Source organism: Lonchura striata, chromosome 6 (assembly GCF_046129695.1).
Source record: "Lonchura striata isolate bLonStr1 chromosome 6, bLonStr1.mat, whole genome shotgun sequence".
Taxonomy (NCBI): domain Eukaryota; kingdom Metazoa; phylum Chordata; class Aves; order Passeriformes; family Estrildidae; genus Lonchura; species Lonchura striata.
In genome coordinates, this window is record NC_134608.1 from 10476521 (window position 1) to 10498325 (window position 21805).

Genomic DNA, 21805 nt, shown 5'->3' on the forward strand with positions numbered 1-21805 from the left:
GCAGTGCTGAGGAAAGGTTTGAGTGCCTTACACCCAGCTCCCTTCTCCTTCAAGGGATCAAGACAGCAGCTGTGAACACGCAGGGCTCTTTTGCCCAGGCTAGCTGCTGCTGAGAAATAAAGTCCTGTCACCAGGGAGGTTCTAAAAGGTATAAAAAGCCACAGCTTCCAGACACCATGTCCTGCTGCAAAGCCATGCCTGCTCCATTGAGGCAAATCACAGAGCAGGGAATCATGACAAAGGTTGGGAAAGAGAAGGTCCCACTCCAAATATGGTAGGAGAATTCTCCCAGTGGCCACAGCATCTGGTGAAGACTTGTGGGGATGGTGGCCTTGGGGTCACCACATCCTTCATGGGAACCTATGGCCTGGCATGGCCAGGTGTGGGGCTGGGTGGCTCGGGCAGGCTGCCCGGTCCCCAGGGCACCTGCCTGACCAGTGAGGAGGGGACTTTGCCCTGGAGCCAGGGATGGCAAAGGCCAGGGCACACACACTGTTGTCCATGAAATGGGAATCATATCTGGTGTGCAACAAGCCAAGAATTGCACACTCAAGAGAGACATTGATAATTTATTTCAGGGTTGTGCAAGCCTGGGTGCTCAGTGGTCTTGCACAAATGAAGCACAAGCCACCGGAGTTTCTGCACCATTATTCATAAACAAAAATCAGAGTTAGCAACTTACCAAGCTCAGCCCCTCTACTAAGATTGGTTAGTTATTTCCATACAAGTTACATAACCCCAGCTAACTTCTACACATGCTCAGAGAAAGTGTCTTCATCTTGGCAGGGATCTTTCTGACCTGTAGGTGTGATCTTTAGTATTACACTTAAGATAGTTCAGCAATAGGATACTTGGGCCTGGAGTATTTTCTGCAAGTTAGCAATGGAGCCCCTGGAGCAGGTCCAGCAGAAGATAGGAAGGATGACTGGGGGACTGGGGCATCACTATTATGAAGAAAGGCTGAGGGAGCAGGTCCTGTTCAGCCTCAAGAAAACACAAGTGAGAGGGGACCCCATCAATGTCTACAAGTATCTGAAAGGAGGGTGGCAAGAGGATGGAGCCAGGCTCTTCTTGGTGGTGCTGCGCAATAGGACAAGAGGCAATGGGCAGAAACTGATGCAGAGGAAGTTCCACCCGAGCTTGAGGAAGACCTTTACTGTGCAGTGACCATGCACGGAACAGGTTGCCCAGAGAGGGCTGGGAGTCTCCCTCACTGGAGACATCCAAGAGCCATCTGGATGCCATCCTGTGCTGTGTCCTCTGGGGTGACACTGCTCAAGTGGGGAGGTTGGACAAGACCCCGCTGTGTCCCAGACCCACTCAGAGAGTCTGTGATTCTGTGCACAGAGACAGACACCAGCATCGCCATGTGCTGCGTGCCTGAAGCTCCTCAGCGCCAGCAGGTCCGTGCGGGAGGGATGCTGCCTGTCCCGCTGACTAGGGCTCCTTTGTCGTGCTGGAAAGGACACACAGATCTTAGCCAAAAGAACCTCCTGACTGGGGCTAACACACACACAGAGGCACAGGCACAGACCCACACACACACATATACAGAGAGGGTCACACACACACACACACACATACAGAGAGGGTCAGGCACACAGACCCACAGACACATACACACACATACAGAGAGGGTCAGGCACACAGACACAGACACATACACACACACATACAGAGAGGGTCAGGCACACAGACCCACAGACACAGACACACACACATACAGAGAGGGTCAGGCACACAGACACATACACACACATATACAGAGAGGGACAGACACACAGACACATACACACACACACATACACACACACACAGGGTCAGGCACACAGACCCACAGACACACCCACACAGAAACACGAAAGTGCCAGCGCGGACGTGCAGCCCACGCGGCCGCTCTCGCCCTCCGCGGCGAATCTGCCGCTACGGCGCGCCGCGCGGCCCAACCTTCCTGCGCGGCTTCGCGCGGCCCTGCCCACGTCGGAGCGCGCGGGCGCCGCGCGGGGGCGTGGCCGGAGGCGCTCCGAGGGACGCGCCGGGCCCGGGGAGGAGGAGCGGGATCGGCAGCGGGATCGGCCCTTCCCCGCCGCCGGGGCGAGGCCGCAGCGGAGCGGGGCGGGGGGTGGCCGGGTTCGGCCCATGGACCGTCCGTGCCCGACGCGGAGCCCGTGGAAGGAGCCGCTCGGCCGCGGGAGGCGGCGCGGGGCGGCCGAGAGCGGCTGAACCCCGGGGCCTTCGCTTCGCCCCGTCCCGTCCGTGCCCCGCGCCCGCCGCCCGAGCGGCACCATGTCGGCCAAGGTGCGGCTGAAGCGGCTGGAGCAGCTGGTGCTGGACGGGCCGCAGCGGAACGACAGCGTGCTGAGCGTGGAGACCCTGCTCGACCTCCTGGTCGGCGTCTACGCCGAGTGCAGCCGCGACTCGCCGCTCCGCCGCGACCGATACGTGTCCGACTTCCTCGAGTGGGGTGAGCCCGGGGCGGCCGCGGGCGGGGGCTGCGCGCGGTGCCCGGCGAGAGGCGGCGGGGCGGGGCGGCCCCGCACCGCGATCCCACCGCGATCCCACCGCGCTCCGGTGCGGCCGGAGACGCCGCCCCTGGATGCGGCGCCTCCCTGGGGAACACCCCCGCCGCCGGCCGGGCCTTGACCCTCCCGGTCTCCTCCCTCGGTCCCCGGCGAACCGCTTGGCAGCCGGCAGCAGGAGCACAGCGGAGTGTCCTTGGCCTGGAACCCTGCTCGGCTTAGCCCGAAACGTCAGGCTAATCCAGTGCTCCTCGGAGGGTTTCCTACCCGGGGGAGGGGAGGAGGGGAGAGCACCAGGCTCAGGCTTTGAAATGTTGCTCTGGTGCCGGCTCCTTGCTTTACAGAGGGCGTGTGTGTGTGGCTCGAAGAAACAACAGTTCCCGTTCATCATGCTGTCTTCTTTAATTTGGGCATGCCCCCCAAGGACAGAGTATTTCTAGGCAGCCTTTCTAAGAGCTTTGTTTAATGGTTCCCTACTGTTAAGCAGGCTGATAACGAGAGACCTCCAGTAGTCCGGAGCATACTGACAAAAGAAGATGTGGATACTTTTGATGGCACTTAGGATAAAAGTTTTACATCCAATGTTGGTTAGTTAAGGCTATTGACTAGAGGTATGTGGAGAGCAGAGATCCTTCCCTACTGCATGTCTAAACGAATTTATGTTAAAACGGCCATGGTGGCTGACTGGTTTATTCAGCTGAGTAAGTTATGAATAATAATGTATGACGAAGGTGACTTCTCCATGGAATAAGAATTGGAGGGGAGGGAAGAGTGATCATTGCTCACGAGAACGTTGCCCCGTTTATCAGCTGTTCCATGCATGTACAGTTAATTAGGCTTTAAAAGAGCACTCTTCAAAAAAATCAAAGAACAACAAAAAAAACGCCAACCAACAAAACAAAGGATTTCCTAAGGGAGAGGGAGGGGCAGATTTACTTCAGTAAATGCTAATGTGTGTCTTTAGCACTAGAGAGGACAGCACTAACATGAAGGGACAGCTGGTTCTCCTTAATTTCTGTGGGGACCACCACTCTTTGTCATACACTAACAAACTAAGAGGATTCACTTCCTGGACTCTTCTATTGACGTCAGTAATGCGATTGCCAACTGAATAATTAACCACTTTATCACATCTGCCCCGCAAGGCTGCAGCCTGGGGAACATTGATTATTTGTTTTGTCATGGAAGCTTTGTATGTCTTCAGCAAAGAGCATTCAGAGTTTTTTGTTTTCAAGCTGATGGCTTGAAGGAGTGAGCACCAGCAAATTGTTAAGTGTGATAGATCAGACTGCAGCATACTTTGAAAACTGAAGTTGGAAGGATTTGGGGCAGGCCAGAGAATGATATGCTTTTTCTATAGCGCTGCTGGTGGTTGTGTCTTACTGATTGATCCCAGCGTTGTCATTTTTTGTGTGATGGAGAGGCCGATTATCCAATTGTTTATAAAATCGCTTTTTTAATTCTATTTATTGTGTTCACTGAATGTGAAAAGGTTACTGACTTGATGAAAAGTATAGCTCGCAATAAAAACTGTGTAGGTTTTACTGCAGTGTGGGATTACTCTGGTATAACAAAGTGCCTATTCAATAAATAATTGAAATGTATGTGAGCTACCATCTGGTGCTGCAGAGTGGGGATAAAAGTTTATAATCCAGGCTCTTGATGGTAAGGGGGTGGACCTAAGTCTGGACTGTATATTTGTGTTCCATCAACAAGGGATACCCTTAAAACCAATTACAGTTGATACTGTGTGTTGCTTCCTTTCCTCCAAGCTGTTAAAAACAGCTAAGTGCCAGCAAGGAGACACCTTTTATCTGTGTCCTAATGCCCTCACAGTGTGTTTCCACTGACGAGGAACTTGTTTCTGCCTCCAGCTAATAAGGAAAATATCATGCCAAACATGCTCATCTTCCTTATGTCATGATGTGTCTTAATTAGAGACTGATTTGCTGTTAGGAGATATTCTGGATTAATGTGCACAAGTTTTCTGTGCTGTTATGTGTCTATAGAAGCATCAGAATGTAGTTAACTATTTGGGATATACTTTGAAGATCAGTGTTTCTTTATCAATTGGAGACAGAAGGAATTTCCTTTTGACAAGATGGTGACTTACCACTGGCAATGGAAATGAGCTGCATAGGTATTAAATTTGAATTAAGATGAGCTATGTAACAAACATTTTTTTAAAATTGGGTGTGAGGTATCACACATGTAAAATTCCCTTGAAATTATTCAATGTGGCTGATGGGCTTGCTTGCCTTCATAATTGGCTAGAGAAAATAAGAGTTCAGGTGTGGTAGTTGAGGCAGGATTTTTTTCTGGCTGTGGGATGCAGAGGAGGTTGATTCTGAGTTGTGTGGTGTAGTTGCTGGACATGGATATCTCTGCTTTCTGACAGAGCACAGTGCTGTTCATACTCTGTAGCTGGTGGACGCTGGAGAAATGAGGAGTCCAGAAAATAAAAGTCCCATGTTCATCTTGTGAAACTTAAGCTACCTCCTCTCTATTCAACATCTGCGGAAGCCGTGCACCTTACCTGTGGAGGCTGATAAACTCCAAATGGTGCATGCCATTGCTTCTGTCCTATTAATTCCTCTGCTGCTTCCTGGTAGTCCTGCCACAGGCTTAAATCTTCCTATTTGCTAACCATAGAAGAGCGCAGGGTGTGGTCCTTTGCCTTGGGGCAGTTTGTGGCTTCCATTGCTTTACAAATCTTGTAAGAATCTGCCATTTTAACCTTGTCAATTATAGCTTTCCCATGGTGAGTGGAGCTTTCAAACAGACTGTTCTTTCCCTATACTGGATGTATAATTCACATATCTTTATGCCAAGTGTCTTTGGAGGAAGAGCTAGCTGAACTGCAAGTGAGGAGTCCAAAGTCCTTTTCTTCTAGTTATTTTTATTTATAACTTCTGTTGAATAAGCTTGCACCCAGTTGGTTATCACTGTTATATTGTTTATATAATAGATATTGAAATAATGCTCAATATTCTTAGTGGGAAATGAATCCAAGTCTGTTACTTAACAGACCCATGTCTACATGTTCAGAAAGAATTTCCCAAATCTGTGCTTAATGTCTGTTAAACTGTTGCTGCATCTGCTGCTCCTAGAGTGAGAAATAGTGAAGAGTCCTGTTTATTCTAGTTGGCTTTGCTCATTCCTCTCTGAAAGTGAGACTACTTAAAGCTATCAGCAGGCACCAAGGAGGCTGTATGGACTTTGGACTTACCTGATGGACTATGGGTGTGCAGTGTGGTATTGTCCATACACTGCAGAGGGATGTCCCAAGAGACTTTTCCTGCAGTAAATGCTGTCCCTTGTACTGACAAGGAGAGAAGTACAAGAGTGCTGGAGCAGCAGAGTCACAGCTCAGGTGTCTGCACCACCTGTCCTTTAGCTTTCAGGTACAACGTGTTCCTCCCCATGGAGCCTCTTGTTCTCTCACACTGAGGCATCCGACTCTTGCATAACCCTGTGCTAGAGTGGCTGCTTGCAGGGCACCTTGCTGGCTGGCATCACTTCTGTGCTGGTTTGACATCACCTTGTTTTTCAGGAGTTATCTTAGCAGGCTGTGGCTGGTGCTCGCTGCCCCTTCCTTCCAGTCACCAGGGACTGGTGCAACCGGCTGCTCAATTTTTGGACAGCTGCTCATCACAGTTTGCAGCCAGTAGTCAAGCATGTTCAGAGGATATTCTCAGGAATGGGCCTTATTTGTATTCAAACTGATCCAGGTGCTGCACAGCCTCTCTTGCTTCAGCCTTTGTTTCCCCTGACCCTGTTTCATACTGCTGAGGTGGCGCGTGTCCCCACACTTCATTTAGTGTTGTCTCACTTCCAGATTCTATACTGGCTGGTTCTCTCTGTGATAGCACCTCAAAACCCATGTCAGAGTAATTTAGACTGATATATGTTTGTTGTTTTTGTTTGACAAAGCTCACAACATACTTCTGTGGACTGTTTCTCCTCATTTGTTATGAGCTGTGTATTTGAATGCTGACTTACTTTCTGTGCTCTCAGTTTGTGCAGGGTCGGCTACCCAGCTAGAGTGGTGTTCTGCTTTTGGATGGTGGTGGTGGAGTTTTTTATCTCTGTCTTTGTTTTTCTTTTTTCCTGAGAGAATGGATGGTGGTGGTGGAGTTTTTTATCTCTGTCTTTGTTTTTATTTTTTCCTGAGAGAAACTCTAAGAATGCTGAAGCTGTGGGGAACATGAAGAAGATGCAGATTATTAGCACAAGTAGGCCAGTTTGGCACCTGCTGCTGAGCTCTTAAAGACTGTCTGGCATAATAAAACGTGGATGCTGTTGTAGTAACATCAATATATTCCCAGTCAGGACTAGAAGAGATAAAAAATGTACACACAGAGTGCTCAAAACAACCTCTAGCCTAGCCCTGAATTGCCACTTTTGGGTATATATTTGTTACACTTGCGTCTGGACCATAGATGGAAAAAACCATGCACAGAACATTGGCCAGGAAGGGCTGCTGTGCTGATGCAGTGATTCACAGCTTTAGGTCACTGTCGGGACTGGTGCTTCTAGTTTGGATCTTGCCATTTGGAGGGGCTCGGTGAGCTTTGCAAGTTGACTCTGAGGCCTAGTCTTTTGTCCTTTCAGTTCTGCTTAAAGAGACACCTTAACCCTTCAGATAAAAAAATACCTAATTAGTGAGGGAATAACCTTACAGGGTGGCCTTTCTGTCAGAACAGTGTAGAGCCTGTTCTCTCAGCCTGAGAGCAGTTGTGTTCAGAAGTGTACATGTGAGCCTGAGGAAAGGGTGTTTCCAGCCTGCACTAGAGCATCTTCTAAACTAGCAGCAGGGCTGACCTAGTCCTGTGCCATAGGTACTGCTGTACTAAAAAAAGTACTAGGGAAGGGCAGGGGCACAACGTGTGGCAAATGTGCTGCTAGCATAGGAGGCAGAACTATCCTCAAGTATTTTTGAGATGACCTCAGAGCTGATAGACTGTGGACTTGTAGGGTTGCTTATGAGAATCCATTGGTCTTTTGGGGTTACACCAGGAAAAACTGTCACTTGATAACATGTCATATCTCTTGTCTTGAGGGCTTAAATTCCTCACTTCCTTCCCTTTGGCAGTCTTCTCCCTCCCCTGCTTGCAGAAATACACATAAAAATCCAGGAAGGGGCCTCAGGCTCTGGCAGCTTGTATAATGTCCTTCTCTGTGCAGGCAGAGGCTGTGCAGTGAGTGATAAGCCTGTTGGGCGCGTGTGTGAAGTGACAGTGCTTGGATAATGAAGACAGCTGATGAACAAGACAACTGAATTTCAGACTTTGGCTAAGTTTCCTCTACATCATCTTCTATCCACCAAAGCCTGTTATGATCCCTTATACCAGAGCTAGTGACAGGAGGGCTTGCACTGAGGGCCCACGGGGGGAGGGTACAGCTACAGGTGCCTTGCAGATGTTCTGGAAAGGTGAGTAGTGGTAGTGACCATGGGGTTTTTTGTGCAGCATGGATGCAACTAGAACTCCTTCCTGCTCCTAAAAGCTTTCCTGTGGTCATAGATGGGAAACCATAGCTTGGATCACCTTCTGTAACGAGGTCATGATGGTCATCTGGCAGAATAATGTGACCCTGGCTGCTGAATCCCAGTTTCCTGCATTCTCTGCTTTGATGAAGCTGGTTTTGTTCTTTTCAAAGATGTATGGTAGGACTAATAAGGAGCCCAAACTGCCATGTTAGCTTTGACAGCACTGTAGTCAGGGCTAGTGACATGAGGACGTGTGGTTAAAATCCTGCTGCTGTGCGATGCTGGACTCTTTACACATCTCTTTACACATCCTCTTTACACAGGACATCTGTTTCAATCTGTTATTTTTAGAATGAGGCAGAATCTTTTAATGACTTTTTCTGTAAAACTTCATGCTGTGCAGCATTGGGACTGAAGGTTACGGTTGAATTTTAGTAGTGGCAAAGTAACAGGGTCTGGAGATTGAGAGGCCCATTGGCATGTGCTGTTAAAGTGGCAGATGGCCTGGGTGAAGATTGTCTTTTGTCCCATAGAAGGAAGTCGGTATTGCTTTTCTCCTGGGGATGATGGTGCTAATAAATAGCACCACTCTTTAGTTAGAGCTTGAGGAATTATGTGGTATATTGAAGGCTGTGTGATCTATATTTTGCATTTAAATTTTGTTTATCTATGAAAACTCAGAAGGGGGTAAATAAGCCACTGATAAGTTTGTCTTCGTACAGGAAAATATGTGTGCAGCTAGTAGTTTCTCTCTAATGGTACATGATAAAGTATAAGATTGTAATGCAGAAGTAGGATTTCATAAGCATCCATAAATCTTTTTTCTGTCTTGTTTCACTTGCAAATCTAAATTATTGTTATATTGATTTTTCACAGATAATATTAAGATACAATATTTTGCAAAAAAAATTATTCAATTTACATCCTTAAAACTTGCACGGTTGTCAGAGTTATGCATTGTCAATGGAAATGGCTTGAAAGTCAGTTTAGTCAACAGATCTAGTACAATGAACTTTTTTATCAAATTAAGTTGAACTAATCTATTTTTGCAAACAATGTGTGGGAATGAGTCAGTTTCTTCCACACCTACTAGAACAAATGATTTTAACTTGTGTGAATCGGAATTGAAAATACTTTTCTCATTCTTTTTTTTAGCAAGTTACTTCTCCTTTATGGTTGTATATTAATGTTTTAGGAATGTTGATCTGTAGTTGAGATTAGTTTGGAATGTTAAACTACAGATTCTTTAAATTTATAAAAAATTACTTTTTTTTCCCTTGCATGCAATTTGAGGCAATTCATGCAAGCTGGTTTAAGATGGGTATTACAAAATGGAAGAATTATAATATTTAACAATTGCAAATTTATCTGTGCCACTAACAGAATGCAGTGCCTTAGATTATGAAAAATTTTATGTGTTCATCGTTTTCATTACCAAAGTCTGAAAAAATTAACAGGACAATGGACTACAAATAACCCATTTAGAAACTTAGGAGGGATTTGTTAAAGCTTTTTAATGTATTTTTGCTTTTGATAATACTTGAAATAGAGTTTACATTTGTTTCCTGAGTCTCATAAGGTACACTTGAGAGTTCCAATATATTCTTGATGTTACCAAAGGGCTTGTATCATGCTCACTGTTACATCCCACTGAAGTGCTAGGGGGTCTTTCATTTTATTGTGTAAATTTTAATTTTTTTTAAAAGGGATTTAATTTAAAATATTCTTCAGGTCTGAGAATTTTTATGTACATTTGCTCTGTGGTTCAATGTGATCTGTTCATTTTTTAGCTGTCTTCTAACACTAAAAGCTTCCAACCCATTTTTCTCATCAGCATATGCAGATTGCCAGAATGCAGGCTTTCATTTATAAAGATCTTGTTCACTATAATGAATGTAGCTTTCTTCAGTAGGAAACTACACACTGTTTTCTTAAGCCCCGATTTTGCATAGACCTCAGTAATCATGTCTGGAGATATACTTAAGAGTGCATTCAGATTAAGTGTGTGCATCCATCATTTCCAGCTGAGGCCTTAGGCATCCTGAAGTGCCTGAGATCTTAATTTCTATCATTCATGTCATCAGGGTCTTAACACTGAAATGTGTTATTACTTAACCATGGCCTAAAGCTTCAAATGTGATTAGTACCTCTGGGTACCCTACCTAAGACATCTATAAAGGAATCTGAGCTTTAGAAAATAGTGGGGATATCTTTATCAAGTATTAAATCATTGAAACTGTGTGGAATTTATTAATCAGATGTGCATTAGTGAAGTCTGAAGTATAATTCTTAATCTGTTTAAGTGTAATGCCACTGAGGGGTGAATTTCTATATGTGCCTTTCACCAAAATGCCAAGAAAAGATCAGAAGCAGCACCAATTTCAAATATATCCCAAATTCTTTTCCTAATTTATAATTGTCCTCCAACATAAAAATAAACACGGGTAATTGCTTTGTGAAGTCCTGCTTGGAATGTGTTTATGCCAGTTTAGTGAGATGTGCATGCTCAGAGTTTTGGAAAAGTCAGTACAAAATTCTGTCTGGACTTTTAATTCGGCTTAAACCTGAGTTATGTTGTTTTAATTGTCATCAAAAGATTTGGTGAAAGGTGAAGTAACAAGTAAAATGACTCCTGTTTTAAACTCGTTTGAGTTGGTATATGGAAGTCAGTCTTAAAGAAGTGTTGCAGCTATTCTGACAATATTGTACTTTTTATTTGGGACTGTGTAGTTTGTGGGATGTGGATTCATTCTTTTTACAGGAGGTATAACTTCACCCAAAGCACAGCAACCACTGTGAGGGGGTTGTATATTATGATTTCCCTGCCAATAATGGTTCCTTAGCCTAAGAACTAAACTGTATGCCTTTGAAATCTCTGTCCTCATCTGAGGAAGGACAAGGTTTGTAGTAATTGCATGGTAATACTCATGGACATCTGGAATCATTTTCCCACTCTTGAGGAGTTCCTCTGTCTCTGGTTCCCCCACTACTTACAGAGATTTGACTTGTACCTTGGGAGTGGATGGGGATTGTCTCCATTGCCTTACACACCTTAGGATTGCTGATGTTGTTATAACATGGCTTCTATGATCTTCATTTTGCACATCTTTCCCAAAAGTTGGCTTTTTCATGGAGTTTTTCTCTGTGCTGCCAGCCTTATTGTTGCCCGTGTGACTTGGATTATCAATACAGAAACTGGAGTGTTCAGAGTGCCTTTTATTTTACTGTAATTAAGGCAGAGTAGAAACAGCAGGAGGGTGACTTCAGGCATGGAGATCCTATTATATAATTTTGAAAAGTGTTCCCAAAGGTTTGCTTTTTAATACGTGTTTTTAGTCTTTAGATTTAGCTCTTTTTCTGATAGGATTAGTTAGGTTGTCATGTGGTGTTGTTCCCTCCACCCCCATTTCTGTGTATCATGACTGCATGGTTGTGGTTTGTCTCTTATGACCCCTGAGAGATGGACACCCAGTGTGCAAGCTCTGCAGGCTTTGTTCTATAGGCTTCTAGTTTTTTGATCCAAAGGGGAATAAGCACATTTTTCCTATTGATAGGTGTTTTTCCTATAGTTATGTGTACTTGAGTAAGATGTTTGTATTGAAATTCTTAAATAAAGGATTTAGGTTTCTGTGTCTAGTCTGTAATTGCTTACATTATGTCAGCATAAAATGGGAATGCAATGGAGTATTTGACCACAGTTTCTTTCTTTTTAATTTGTATGCTCTTTAAGGCAAAGAGGGAATCACATTCTGTTCTCCCTGTCAGTGGCTACTTTTAGGGTGGCATTGTTGCCTTGATGCTCTCAAGTTACACATCTTGAAGGAAAAGATATTTTTGTGATTCGGAACCATGGGACTTCCCCGAGGAGGCTGTGAGAAGAAAAGTTTTACATGTACGAGAGGCTAAAAGTGATCTAAATGTCATAGTGGAGTAAGTGATAGAAGTTGGGTTGTAGGTGTAGAGTGAAGGCTGGAGCCTGTGGTATTTAATATTTCTGCCTTTATTGCATAATAGGTATTTTTCTTAAACTCACAGCACTTCATTTGTCAGAGCATACTGTCTGAGATCTTGCAGGTTAGCTGTGTCACAGGGAAGAGGCACACACATTTTCCTTCCAGATCAGCTTTAACTAGTTGTAGTAAAACACCTTGGGTGATGTGGCATCATATCACTGCATAGAGGAGTTAAGTTTGACTGTGTTAACTTACTCTGGTATGTAATTGAAGATTTCCATTACCAGTTACTTCAGCCTTTGGTTTCCTGAGCAGTTGATATTTAAGTGTGGAATAATGTCAATATACACACAGCTGTTTTTAAACTGTGGTTCTTCTGGCCTGGTACTTCAGATAACATGGGACAACAGTGTGGGGTGCCTAACTGGAGGCTGTATCAGACCCACAAACTGTCTTTATCTTACCCCTAGAAGTATTTACTGGTTATTAAGGCAAGTGAACTGTGGTTATCAGTGTGTGTTTGCTACTGTGGGCCAGCAGGATTTGCTGGATTGGATGTAGTGCTGTACCTACAGGGCTGTGCTGGGCAGGCTTGACCCTGGCAGGCATGACCTAGTCAGGTTTACATCTGTGGTTAGAAATAATCAATCCTTGTGCATCCTGAAGTTGACTCTCATGTGAATTGTGAAGATAAAAGCCCTGACATTTTCTGAAGGAGGGAAGTGGGAATTTTTAATTAAGAAAATTAAAAGCTATCTGTGAAAAAGCTTTTACTGCCCTTAGGAAAGGGCTTTGCAGTAATTTTCATCAGTGTTAAAGGTATGCATGCATTTGAGTGGCTCAGACCAGGAGAAGTTGCCCTGGTTTATCCTGACAGAACGAAAGCTGTAGGTTGTCTAGGTACAGACTTCCTGTTCTTGTGGGTAATGTTAAACATCATAAAAGATTGTGTTTAATGTTTCAGGCATGTTTTGAGGGTGGGAATAGCAGATACCACATTCCATCCTCTACCTTTTCTATATAGCATTATACTTCCTTCACACTGAAACATCACAAAATTCAGCATGACAAATGCCAAGTCTTGCTCTGTACAGCTGTAAAAGTTGGGGAATGACCATCTAGATAGCAGTCTTACAAAAAAGGATTTGTGGATCCTGGTAAACAATCAGTTGAAGAAGTCAGTGATGTGTCATTGTAGAAATGGAAGCTGCCTATGTGCAGGACTGCGTCTGAAGTGTGTAGCCAGCAGGCTGAGGAAGTTGTTTTTCTCTTCACACCACTCTTCCAAGGCCACTTCTCTTGTACTGTGTCTAGTTCAGGGCTTCCCAGTACAGAGAAACCACTGGGAAACTGAAGTGAGTCTAGGAATAAACCACTTATGTGGCTGAGGGCCTGAAGTACATGAGATGCAACAAAAACTTTAGATGTCTGGAGAAAGGAAATCTCATCATTATCCTCCACTGCTACATGTGTGCTTAGGGAGAGCAGAGAGGCAGATGCTTCCTGGGTGCACTGCCAAGACGGACTAACAGTGGACACAGGCTATAGCAAGGAGGATTCTGATTCTTTGTGAGAGAAAAATAAAAGTGCTCCCCCTGACAATGGTCTTGCACTGGAAGAGTCACCCAGAAAGATGAAAGGCTCATTATCCTGGCAGCAAACCTCAGCTGGGCAAGGCCTTTGTCACATGATTGAACTTCGATGTTATCTCAGCTTTGAGTAATTTGGGTGGATTCTGGTGTCCAGGAGTCCCTTCCAATCTAAGTTTACTTTGCAGTTCAGTATATCTTTTTTTTTCAAGTTAACAAATTTATTTAACATCATGGCTGCTCTAATAGTAAATAGTTGTTCTTCATACTTCTCAGAATGAAAAGCAATATGTGAAATAGCATCTTCTTCTTGCTGTAGATAAAGTAGCTAACACAACTTGGTTTTTTGATAGTCTCAGGTGGTCGCCTTGGTTGGCTGGCGTTTTACCACAGTCTGACTATAAGTATTGACTAGGCATGTTAAATGAAGGGAAACTAAATATTTTTCATGTTGTTCTTCCATGTATTTAAAGAAAGCACCAGTTTCCTTGTTCCTGGCAGTGAATTTGCCAGAACAGGTTTTAAGAACTTTGAACCTATATTTTATGTTTAGTGCTGTCTCTCAAGTGTGGTTTCCTTTTGTCTAGTTAGCCTTGATAGCACTTGGATATTTTAAAGCATTCCTCCATGGAGCTGTCAGAAGAGCCTGCCCTCCCTGCATGACTGTGAGCCTGAATCATCCTTTATGAAAAGTACAGGTGTAGCTGTTGTACTAGATATGTTCTCATATCACAAAGGATCTCTTATCTAATAGGGCTCCTAATATGCTTATATCTGACACTATAAGGAGTCTGGGTAAGCAGTTTCTAACAACAGGGTGAAACAAATGTTCCTCATAAGAAGAAGATGTAATGGGAGATACTAGCTTAAAAAACTAGGGTTTTTTGTTTCCTCTGTAAACTGAGAACTCATGGCTTACATGGAGTTGGACTTGCAACATGGTTTTAATGCTGATATTCTTGATTGATGATAGTAGACTCAGCTAACCAAAATGTACAACAAATTCAGTGTTTCAAAATCATATTGGTATATGGAAGTGCTATCAATTATGAGTATAATAATGTACAAATGGTACAAAATGTAAGAAAGTAATCCTTTTTTAGTGCTGTTTTGTACTTAGAAGGTATCCAGAGGCACTTGACTTGCCATACAATGAATTTATATCTGTTGTCTTTGAGTATTTTGCTTACAGCAAAACCCTTGGAAAATAATAACATTCTTCAAAATCCCCACATTCCTAAATGCCTGAAAGTCTGGTAGATATCCTTCTCAGAGAACATACATCGTCAGCTGTGTCATGTAGGCATTCGTTGAGAGCACTATATAATGTAATGGTGCACTGCCCTTCTGGGGCAAGGACTGTGTCTGTGAGCGGTTTATAATGTGTGTTCATTTTTTAGAAGAAACTTTTCTCAAAGTATTGTGTAGTTGTTTCAGATACTTTGGTGCTTGCACACTCTGGAGGTACCCTGGGAGAAAAAGAAGACAGTGAAATAATGACAGTAACGTTTTATGTGGACTGAGTCTTGCTGCTTAAAACTGCTGAGAAATGCCATTCTCCTCCTCTTTCCTTTAATTGTTCAGACTCTTCACTTTTCATGTCTTACTTATATTTAGAGAAGGCACTTTGCAGTGATGTCTTTAAAACAGTAGTGCACACTTGTGCACACATGGCAGCAGTGATCTTTTGTGGCTGTAATATGTCATCGTCCACATTGGTAATGATGGCTCATTCTTCAAGTATATGCTTGATAAGTGCAGAATAAATAATACAGACCTCACTGGAAAGTGTGCTCCAGTAGTTCACCTTCAGAGCTCTGTGGGTGACAGCTGGTGAAAGATAATGGATTATCTTTCTGCAAGAGGAAAGCATGGGCAAGACCTACTTCTTACATCAATCTCCTTGCCCTCATCTCTTCCCCCCCCTCATGTCCCATATAACACTTAAGAACCTGTCCTCTCCATTTTCTGAGGGACTTGGGTGGAGATTGCTTGTTATCACTTTTGTGTTTAAAAATATAATAAAAAAAATTAATTGGCAAGGAAATAAATTTAGCTGTGCATAACAATTCATGGAAGAGGAAATCAACACTGTCTGCTTGTAATCTTTTAACACATATCCAGAAATAGGTTGTTGGAGAGTCATAGTATTTGTTTTAAAATTTATAGTATTGAAATAAAAAATAAGCAGTTCTGTGAATTAGAAAGGAGTGGAAAAAACATTATTTAAAATCCAAAATATTAGTCAATATACTACAAGCATTGGTCAAGCCAGATGTCTTTAGCTGGTGTTTCCAGAAGTTCCTGTACTTTAAAGTTAACTTTGAGATTTTTTACTAAAATGTCTGTTAAGAGAAGTTTTGAAGGAGAGATGGAACTGACGGTATTCAAAGAAAAACTTCTCACATGAGATTACAAAGATTATTGCTAGACTTGGGGATTTTGAGTTGTTGAAGTATGTTCCCATAAGAAAGGTGAAACTCCAAAGTGACTTCTTGGTTCCTTAAAAATGCATTCCTTAGCGAGTGGCTCTTAAGAAGAGTAATTCCTTAAATTTTGATTTCATATAATGCAGGTATAAGTGCTCCTGTTTTCTTTCCTTCCTTTAAAATACAGCTGAATAGTCAGTCAGGAATGAGTTTTTGCCAACAACTACATAAACTACTCTGCCATTGTAAAATTTCTTTAAACAATCAGGTGTATTTTTGTTCTGTAACAAAATAAGAGTAATGACTGATGCAGTCTGAGCATAGTAACAGACATTGGAACAAAGTGACCCTCGCTGCTTATGCAGATAATGCAGTGGACTAGTTTAACACATGACTCTTCCTTTTTTTTTTTTTTTTTTTATCATGACTGATACTTGTTTTGAAGGATTTTATGGACCTAGGGGTTTTTTTTTGGTTTTTTTTTTTTTTTTTTTTAGTGATGCTTCTGTGCACTTGTTTTAAAATTTAAATTATATAGGAAATGAGTTAAATATCAAGAAATTACTACAAAAGTGAAATTTTGGGGCTGTTAAGATATAAACAGTAAGACAGTTGCCAGAAGTATAGTCTTCAAGGCTTTTTAACTCCTTCACAGAAAATTTGATGAACAAAAAGTCAAGTTTCATAAGCAGTCATCTTTCCCCCAGTGCTGTGGGATATTTGTGTCCTGCAGACCATTGCCACAGACCTGTGTTTTGTGTGTACCTGCTCATGAGAACCAGAGTGAAGCTGTATGTTAAAGACCATGAAACTACCAAGAGATATTTTTGGTAAATGTCATGTCCTTGCTTGATTCACAGTGGCAGTCCAAAGATGGAATAATGTATTACTGAGCACATTTTTCATGAGGCTAAAAAAAACCAAAAAAAGGCCTAAGTGACATATATATTATCTTATGTAAAGGAAAAAAAATATACAGCTGTTCCAGACTTTTACATTAGAGAATTCCAAAGAAGTTTGTGGAAGAGAAGGATTACATAGCCTCAGCTCCACAATACTAGTATCAAAAATGAACCTAGCTTGTCTGAACTGCAGCATCAACAATGAAGAGTTTGATAGTCTTTATAAGATTGTGGTTTGGGACTGAATGTGTTTTTAAAGTGAGTCAATGCAAGTGGAAAATACTACTGAAGAGCTGAAACAATCACGAAATGGGTAAAGTACCCGAGGTTTACTTAGATGACACTGGAGACAAATTAGTAAAGGAAAATATTAAATTCTATATAGAAAAAAAAAAAGGAATGGGGTATAACTAAAATGTTGTATAAGAAAGTACAAGGGCAACCATTTGACTTATCTATGTAAATATTGGCTCAGTGTCTATAGTAGTTTGCAGTTGCATTGAAGTAGATTAAAACATTTTGTAGATTGACTGAAATTCCTTGGTTTTCTGTTTGTGGTAACCCCTTATGCTTGTGGTCTCCTCAGAGGCTGTGTGTTATGTTGGAAGATTTCTGGAAATAAGTTAATGCATCTTTACTGATTCCTGGAAATGGGAACTTGTAAAAGTACATTACACCAGTAGGGTTTTCCAGCTGCATTTTGAGAGTTTTAAAGTTCTTCTAAAAGTTTTCTATGCCTTCTAATTTTTACGTATTTCTACTGAATTTTCTCATGCTATTCATGTAAATAATGATTGTTTTACATTCTTCTTTGTAGGTAGAGAGAATTGTTAGACTGTTGGTTTGACCAATGTGGTTGGAGAAGTTACAATTTCACCCTCCAATCCACTGTCACTTTTAAGTTACTATATATGGTAGAGCCAGAAAATAATGCTCTCTCTCTTAGTTCTTTTTCTTCCCTCTTTTACACAACACAGGGCTGTAAGATATTTTGTGTCATAGTGTAACCCTGCATCTGTACTGGCATGCAGATGCTCACCCTGGTGTTGCATAGGAGCTTCCAAATGTTTGGCTGTTATTTCCAAGTACGAGTAAAGGAAAAGGTTGGAAGCCAACAGAATGGAGCCTGAGGTATAGATGAAGATTTGAGATTGCCACCCTACTACAAGCTTGTTCTGAATGTCTTAGTACTTGATTTTCTGTTTTGAAATCAACACACCTGTCTAGATGGGCTGTAAATGAGGGGAAAAAAATGAATTCTCTGCTTAAATGCTCTTAAAGCAAAAGGATCATGGATGTAGTATTTATTAAACATAGATGACACATGGATAATGTTACACTTTAAGTAAGGAGGAAAGTACAAAACTGAAAATTTTTGTTTAAAATGACAAGCTTAAAAGCAAAATGCTTTGAGATACTGCACCTGATATAAGAACTTTCTGTGGTGATCCTCACTTGATATGCCTATCTTGAAAAGCTGAGGAATAAGATGTAGAGGTGAGACGTAGTATTTGCAATTGTGAGTACAGTGATTGAACAGATTTTTGTTCCCTTCCGGTTTTCAGAATATGTAAGAAGGAGGAAGCAGCTAGAACCCAGGGATCTTGGCTGGCTGCTGATCATGCTGGAGTGTTCAGTAATGGGAGGTATGATCTGGATTGGAATGGTAGTGTGGAGGATATAAGATTCCAGGAGCCTACAAGAGGTTTGGGAATGCCTAGAAGTGTGTCCATGAAAGAGCATGTCATGTGGGCTGGCAGTCTGTTGAGAGCTTTCTTAAAATCATGATCCAGAAGCTGGATTTAAGAATTTCTGAAAGATATCATGGCAAAGATGTTAAGGAAAGATGGGCTATAAATACTAAAGAAAACCAAAACTGTTCTTTGATACACAAAATACTGAGATAAAGGGAAAGAGCTTATTCAGTGTACTGTACATAAATTACCAAAAATTCGGATAGGAAAGCATTGATAAAAATACAGAATGAGGGGGAGAGAAGAAGGAAGAACTTCATCCTGCCTGTACTAGAGAAAGCTGAATTTATAATGCTTGGAGACTTGGAAATGTCTCTAGGAAGAGGCTTGGGGTTCTATTTTTAGTTTCCTGTTCTGTATGCTTTGCATACACATGTGATGTTAAAGCTCTTTAGTCATGTTCTAATTCAGTTAGATTTTAAAAATTCACTCTTAACTGTTCCAAGATTTGCTTCCCCTAACAATGATTTTTTGATTTGATGGAGAGTTTAAAAAATTTAACCTGTATAAATAGTTATGTCTAAAATTCTAGATTATCATTTATCCAAAATGTTTTGTTTAATGGGTATTCACTGTGTGTTAAAAAAACAAACCCTGTTTTAAATGGATTTTTTTTTTTTTTTTTTTTTTTTTATTTAATAGTAGATGTAATGGTCCTGGTCAGTTTGAAACTTCAGAATAATTAGCTCATACTAGCAAGCTGATAACTGATAGCTGGTAAATAGGCAGTATTCTAAAACAGAATTCTGTAGGCTTCTTGGTTTATTTCATTGGTAATTAATTTTTTTTTTTTTAGCCATAAGCACTTAAAAAAACCCTCTACTGCTAATAATCCATTATCATACAGTTTTGACTCAATTTTTTGAAAACTGTGTCTAAGACCAGGGATAGGATTTTCTCAGTTTTTTAGTAGATTTTCCCCACCCCCCTCCTCCCCCCTACTCTCGGTAGAAATTTAGATCTTTCTTATCCATTTAAAATTTTAACTGTATTATGTGGATAGTCTGGGAATAGATATAGACAAATTTTAAAAGATGCTGAGGCAGTGTCAGACATTAAGGAAAAGTTGCACAGTGAAATTAGTAGCACATTGCCTTATCTGGGTGAAGTTTTCATCACGCATTGGAAGGCTGAGAAATGTATTTCTCTTCCATTTAGACTTTCTTTTCATCCTGTCTGAGTAAGTAATTTGTCAGGAAGCATGCTGATATGCTGTCTGGAGATGTGCTTACTTTCTGAGTACCCCAAACCCCAGTGGTTTTTCTGTTACAGGCAGCTGGCCATGCTCCTGTTGCCCTGCTTGCCCTGAGTTTTCTTGGTAGTGACCTTTGGCACTTGAAGTCAGTGAAAATAGTGCTGCTGTAAATGGTCTTCCTCTTGCTCGCTGCCAGCCAGTGGTATTGGAATGAGTAGAGCGAGACAGAATAGCTTTGGCTATAGAATCCTGGTCTAGAGGGGGAAGTGAACAAGAGTTATAAATCCTGAGAGTATTTGTAATAAAAAAAAGCCACTCTGAGCTGTCCAGTATAATGTGTAGCAAATCTTAGCACGGGACTTGTTAGTATTCTCTGCAGATTTAAAGACAGTTCCCCTCTTCTCTGCTTCTGAGTAACTTGAACTACTCCAAAGATTCTTGTGCCTGGTTACAGTAATTGCTTGTCGCATGTCTTCATGGCCTTTTCCTACGGCAAAGATCTGACTTTCAGTGACCTTTTAATTAGATCTCAAGCTCCAGGCAAGTTTTGAAACAGGGTGAGTAATGTCTGAGAAAATGTCCTCCTGCCCGCTGCCATTTAGAAGGAAGTGAAGAGAAAGATGTGCCACACCTGTTCTTAAAGTAGTTGTTGCTACCCGAACTCTTAAAATTGAAAAAACAGCTCAGGGTATTTATATGTGTAGTGTTGCAGTCAGGTGCAGTTCTGTAGCGCTGTAAGCTCACCTAATTGTCCCACCCCCTTGGTCTTGTATTTCCTGGTTTATGGTCTTGATCTAGTTGGGAACTGAAGTGTCTGCTCCTTTACCCTCCTTGCCTTGATGATTCAATTTCTTCAACTACACGGTGATAGATGTGTTACGTGTATTGGTAGCTTGGGATCCTGCTGGTTTAGTGAGTAGAATCAGGTCAGTGAGGTGAGACCAGCTGGGTATGTTGGAGCTGATGGGAGAGAGCAGATCTGTGGAACTGCTGCTCTGGTCGCAGCGATCCCTACAGTTGTGCCATTAAACTACTTTAAATTTATAAGCAGAGAAAGGCATGCATTATAAGGTGGATTTCACTCCTGTTACTGTATTTCTGTTACATTTGTGTAGGCTGCTTTGGCAAGAAGAAACTTACTGGAAACCTCTAAGCTCTAAAAATAAAGGAGGTGGCATGTGGTAAATACAGCACCTGTGTAAAGTGTAAATTGTTTTATTACATAATGTACATATTGTGTTTATAGTAACTTGAGAGAAAATTTTGTGTATATCTGGAGAAAAAAACCCCATGCATTTACTGTAAGTGATTGGTAAAACAAGTATACCGCTTTCCTGTTAAGTTTTACTTCTAAGATGAAATAAAGTATGCAGTCAGAACTTTGCTCATACATTGATGATGTAAGTGGTGGCTTAATTAATGTAAGTGTATGTATGCTTATATCAGCACAATGTGGTCATCAGATTGGAATTGTTTTATTTCTTAGGATGTGCAAGAGGTGCTGGGTCTGATGAAATTTAGTTTCATCCTATGTTACTGAAATTGGAGTGAGCTCAAATTTGAGATTTTCTTAAGCTCTACTTTGAAACCATCTGAAAAATACCAAAATTCTTTTCTCAGCAGTCATAATTCTCAGGCTATTCTACAAATAATTACTAACTATCCTGTTCGGATTGTTCATCATGCAGTAAAATAAATGGATTTTAGCAATATTTACAGTGTTGTTATGGAATACAAGAAATGGGATAATTGAAATTTTACTCTTTGTAACTAGTGATTCATGTAAACCCCTGAAACAATTTTTCCATTGCTGATGTGCTTCAATATGTGATTGCCATTTGCTGTGGCTTAAATGGCCTCTCCAACACCTGCAAAATCTGGCCCTGAACTAGGAATACAGAAAAATTGAGGCATGAATAAAGCTAAATTAAAGAGATACTGCATTCTGTGGTGTTTCTTACAAAGTTTTAACA

General features: G+C 41.8%; 1 protein-coding gene across 11 annotated transcripts in view; it reads left to right on the forward strand.

Moving 5' to 3' along the window:
- Window positions 1–2126: 2126 nt before the first annotated feature.
- The window catches only part of CDC42BPB (CDC42 binding protein kinase beta), a 90736-nt gene continuing 71057 nt past the window's right edge, over window positions 2127–21805 (forward strand). For 5 of the 11 annotated variants that reach the window (XM_021541358.2, XM_021541359.2, XM_021541362.2 and 2 more), the window contains exon 1: window positions 2128–2464. In XM_021541358.2, coding sequence (XP_021397033.2) covers window positions 2287–2464 — 178 coding nt within the window. In that variant the 5' untranslated portion in view covers window positions 2128–2286. Of the gene's footprint in view, window positions 2465–21805 lie in introns of all 11 variants that reach the window. The other 6 variants (XM_021541356.3, XM_021541357.2, XM_021541361.2 and 3 more) reach the window with 2 other exon arrangements.